Source organism: Triticum dicoccoides, chromosome 6A (genome assembly GCF_002162155.2).
Source record: "Triticum dicoccoides isolate Atlit2015 ecotype Zavitan chromosome 6A, WEW_v2.0, whole genome shotgun sequence".
In the NCBI taxonomy this organism is placed as follows: Eukaryota; Viridiplantae; Streptophyta; class Magnoliopsida; order Poales; family Poaceae; genus Triticum; species Triticum dicoccoides.
Genome location: NC_041390.1, coordinates 594,198,486 through 594,203,882, shown reverse-complemented (window position 1 = coordinate 594,203,882; position 5,397 = coordinate 594,198,486). Strand labels below are relative to the sequence as shown.

The following is a 5,397-nucleotide window of genomic DNA, read 5'->3' as shown; positions in this document are numbered from 1 at the left end:
TTCGAGAATGAGAAGATACGTGGCAACGCGGACGCTCCACGTACCTGCACGTCCGGCCTCTCTTCATGGGCGAGTCACCGGCTCCAGTCCCGCCTGCCAACCCACTCACGCGAGCACACGTAGCGCCTCCGGCAGACGATCATTCCAATGATCACACACACGCAAACCGGCAAACGGCCTATAAATAGTGCATCGTGCTACGCCTGCTTACACAACACAGCCACGAGTTGCAGCCAAGTGAGGAAGACAACACACCAGATTTCTGAGAGAACCAAAGATCAACACCAGTGCAATTCTGCAAGATGGAGTACCAGGGACAGCAGCAGCAGGGCCAGTCGGCCAACCGCGTGGACGAGTACGGTAACCCGGTGGCCGGCCACGGCACCGGCATGGGCGCACACGGCGGAGGAGGCACCGGCGCGGCCACTGGTGGGCATTTCCAGCCCCTGAAGGACGAGCACCAGGCTGGCGGTGGGATCCTGCACCGCTCCGGCAGCTCGAGCTCCAGCTCGGTGCGTATGTATACCTTGAGTTTGCTTGCACAGTTGCATTTTCCAATGTATATTTTGTACGAATAAGAAAAATCAATTGACTGATTTTTCTTGTTCGTCGTGGTAGTCTGAGGATGGTGGCATGGGCGGAAGGAGAAAGAAGGGCATCAAAGAGAAGATCAAGGAGAAGCTCCCCGGTAGTCACGCTGACCAGCAGCAGACTGCTGGCACCTACGGACAGCAAGGTCATACGGCAGGGATGGCCGGAACCGGGGCGCTTGGGGGCGCATGGCACCACAGCCTCCGGTGGCACCCAGCGGCTGCAGGGACACACCGGAATGACCGACACGGCGACTCACGGCGCCCACGGTACGGGCGAGAAGAAGGGCGTCATGGACAAGATCAAGGACAAGCTGCCCGGACAGCACTGAAGACGGCCCGCGGCCACCTTCGCAGAATAATAAGATGGAGATACAATAAAACTTCCTGAAACAAACTGAGATTTAGCACACTTGTAATGTCTGAGTTCTGAGTTTTGTGGACTTGAATTTGGATTTCTTGTACGTACCCGGGTTTCTTTCTACAGCATCGTCCAAATATAAATATGATTGCTTCCAGAATCCATGAAAGACCTAAAAATGTTGAATGATATCCAACAATTTCTGAAGATTTGATTAAATTTGGAATTTACATACATGTCTACGTAGAACATGAGGACCAAATCCATTCCAGCTGCTTTCCATGGCAAGCCGTGGGTTTCGAGAGTCCATAGCCATAGTGTGCGAGGACCTTCAAGTGAAGAAAGAATAACATAAGTGAAGGGTGCCTGTGCACACTATATAAATAGTAAATATTTCCATGAAAAATAGTAAATCAGAAAAGTGCGTGGGAAAATAAATAAAAAACTGAAAACTGGGAGCAAACCTGGTGGACCATTCTACTCCTGGGTGAACTTTCGTGAAGAAATGACATCTGCGATATTCTCAGAAAGAAATGACATCCCTGGTATTCTCAGCAAAAAAGTCAAAAAGCTCGATTGTATAAAAAATAACTGTTTGAATGAATCGTGGGTCCGCTGTATTTTTCTTTCTAAAAATACCACGGATGTTATTTCTTCACAAAACTTTGCAAGTGAGTAGGATGTTCGATCTAAAAATACCACGGATGTTATTTCTTCACAAAACTTCGCAAGTGAGTAGGATGATCGACTAGGTTTGATACCTCATAATTCAGTTTTTTTTCCTAGTATTTTCCTTTTGATATGGAGAGTAAATCTGTAGGTGAAAACAACTAAGAGCATTTATAGCTGGACTTGACAAATCCGAACCCTCAAACGCCTGCAGAGGCGCTCGGGCGCGTCCGTGGACACTAACCGGTCACACCTCAAATTTCCTTTCTCACAACCGAACACCTCACAAATCCATACAAAGTGATGCAACTACGTAAAACAATGCATTACACACATCGTTCGACTACTACATCTGGACATGCCATCGAAAGTACCAAAATTTGGCATGTTTAACCTACATCTAGCTATGGAGAAGATCATCCACGGCTGCCATTGCCCTTCCTGGCGCCCTTGTCGTCCTTCTCACAGAAGTAGCGGTTGAAAACACTTCTGGCCCGTCGGTGTCCTCCTTCTCCTCCTTGGGGAGGGGGGAGGGGGTGGTAGTCTGGCCGTGGCATGGACCGCCTCATTCTGCTCTCGGACGAGGGCGCGCGTGTTCCTTCGCTGCCGCATCTTTACAATGCGGGTGCAGATGACTTTCTAGTCCGCGGCAGCCCGTGCCGCCGCATCAACCGCCTCCGCCGCCACCATTTCGGCAGCGAGGCAGGCCTTGGCCACCCACATCCCCTCCTTCCCACAGTGGGCACACCGGTCCCGGTAGCACTCATACTCCGGTGGACCAGTGCTGGAGAAAGGGAGATTGGAAAGCTCCTGAGAGGACCGCGATGATCCAGCCTCGGAAGATCCGAGCGCCCGATGCGCCAACACAATGGACTCACACCAGACAGATCCTGTAGTCGGTCAGGTGATGTCCTCTCGGGAGCCGCGGAGTGCAATGAGAACGACCATTGCCTCCTGCAACCCGCACGGAAGGACACCCCAGTCAATGGATCCGAACTGATCAGAGTCAGATCCACTGTCTGCCATGCCAGAAAAGGCCCGCGATCACTGGACGGTAGCTTGGGTGGCGGAGTTGAGTGGAAAGGAGTGAAGGGGAGTGAAGTGAAGTGGCTAGGGTTTGGTCCGGGGAGCGGACGGGACGAATATATGTGGGGTCACATGGTCCGGGCCCGGGCCTCCCCATATTTGGGCTGGATATGAGGGGTGTCGGTCAGCCCGGGTGTTTGAGGCTAGTTTGAGGCGCCCATCTAGGTCGGGTTTTTTGACAAGTTAGTGACCAAGTTGTCCACCCAGGCGTATGAGGGGGGTTTGAGGTGCCTGGCTGTAGATGCTCTAACAAGATATAATATTTCTAGGGAATTTTGACATGGCCGGACTATTATGGTCTACGAGGTAGCGAGCTATATTTTGATATTATTATCCACCAATGGCGGTATAATGAGAGGCAGTTTCATAAAAAACTAAAGTGTGTTTGATATTATCTACTGTGAGGAGTGCTCCTCAAGAAACACACAATGGTTAAAAATATCGAGTAAATGCATTAATTGTTTCAATCTAATGCAAGGAATCGAAGCCATATATGGTTTAGCAAAATTGTTGTATGTACTAAGAAAAACAAAGGACTTTACTTGTTTAAGGCTAATGCAATGAATTAAAATTGTGTGTTGAGCTACTAACAAGTGTCGGTATTGCAAATATAGTAAAAGCAACAAAATAGGAGTTGTGCATTTGTCATTGGTACAAATCAATACAAAGAGTTTGAACCATCAAACATCGAGTCATTCATGGGCAGCTATGCAATTTTCTAACAAATCGGGTACTCAAAGACGATGATGAGCTCTATGACATGGACTAGCGGGCTTTGGCGCAGAGGTTGCCACCTCTAACTTATCAATGGTGCTTCTTAACAGTTCTGTCATCGTGTTGGATTTGTTACTTAACTTTAGTGTATTTGTGGCACACGTGACTTAAGTGCATATGTGTTCCTGGGCTATATGCTTGTGGTTTATGATCATGTCAAGATTGCTTCTATGGATGTATGTGATGTTTATGGCAGCTATGTTCTCTATGTTGCAAATGTGAACACAGGCATGTGATATGACATCAAATAGAGAGAATGTTATGCAAAAAATTTGAATCCAAAACAAGTATCTTTTGACCACAAAATTCATCTCTAAGAGACAAAAATCAAGGCAGCCCTGCAACCAATAATATCCAGGAAACACAAATAATCGGGGTAAAGTAAATGTGCGTCACAAAATACCAACTTGACACGCCGCACGCTACGGGAAAGAGCCCTATCTGGTACGAGTCAAAGGGCAGCCACAAAAAAGGTTGCATCAACTTGTGGCCTTTAAACACGATAGGTAGAGAAAACGCCATAGATGTCTATTTTAGTCTCGTGCCAAATATGCTTCATGGTAATTTTACCCATGGGTTTGGGCTCATGGATACCAACTACTATGGATTGAGTATTGCTATGATTTTTTATCCATAAATAAGACTCATGAGTATCAATTATTCGACACCGTCGCAAAAAAAGGGAACCGATTATTCATGGTTGGGGCATAGATACTATGTGATGTCCATGGTTATCGGTGGATCCCCGCACAAAATTTGGATAAGTAAATTAATATTTTATTACTATACATGACATGTGAAGCTATATCACCTACATAATAGTAAGCCCTAACTCTCTAGTTATAAAATGTTGTAGTTGTTGTATAAACTAGACGATACCTCACATTTTGTTGTGGGGGTCTTTCGCAATATATTTCAATGCGATATGGTTGTATGGAACATCAATATTTTTTGAGTAATAATATGATAACTAAAACCAAAATACATATGATTTATTATGTTTTATTATTGTATATAGTTGTAAAATATTTATAAAATATAAATACCATTATAGAATGAAAATTCTCATGCATATGTGTATGCATGGTTGCATGTTGAGATGAGATTTTTGTATGCATGGTTGCATGTTGAGGTGCGCATTTTCCCATGCATGTTGCATGATGAAGTGCCATACTTGCATGTTAAGATAAATAAGTTAGTGGATACTAGCTATTTTGATATAGAAGATAACCAGTAAGCCTTTTTGCGGGAATATCATTAAGGTTATTACTAGTACTACATAGGGTATTATTTCCATATGAAAAAGAGGACATGATGGGTACACAACAAGCATGTATATTTATTGGGTATGATAGTAAAGTAAAGTAAACACAACCAAAACCCTGATTCCGACTCAAAGATCGCAAGCTCCACCACGCAATGACACACAGCCTAGGAGCCCCACCTCAAAAATGATCTAGATGTAATATTTATTATTTCTTTTATTCGTTATACTATCATGCATGATTGATGATGAATAGATTGAAAGTCTTCGTGCAACTTTTTTTACAAAACCTTCCTCACTAATCTCTCCACTGCCACCACCCTCACACTAGAATTTAACTAGGTGGTAAAAATACCACATAAGCCCATCCACTAATCCCGTAAGATGTAGTCTCTATGTGTAGCATTGCTCCCCCTACCTCCATCGGTGTGGCGGCAGCTCAACAACAAGTTCATCTCTCGGCACCTCCATCATGCAACGTTGTGTCCACCTTACGCCTCAGAAGAGATAGTGCTCCAATGCCCCCTGAGACACGCCGGTGGTGCCACCATCTCGAAACCCGATGAATGCCCGCAAATTTTTCCATATCACTGAAGCCTGTAAAATGAAAATGACTAGCTGGCCAACAAAGTCGCTCACGAATGGGTCGTCCA

The 5,397-nt window shown here is 45.4% G+C and overlaps 1 protein-coding gene across 1 annotated transcript in view; it reads left to right on the top strand.

Moving 5' to 3' along the window:
- Positions 1 to 239: 239 nt before the first annotated feature.
- Positions 240 to 5,397, top strand: part of LOC119314408 (dehydrin DHN3-like) — an 8,660-nt gene continuing 3,502 nt past the window's right edge. Inside the window, exon 1 of the mRNA XM_037589121.1 lies at positions 240 to 512. Coding sequence (XP_037445018.1) covers positions 303 to 512 — 210 coding nt within the window. The 5' untranslated portion in view covers positions 240 to 302. The remainder of the gene's footprint in view (positions 513 to 5,397) is intronic.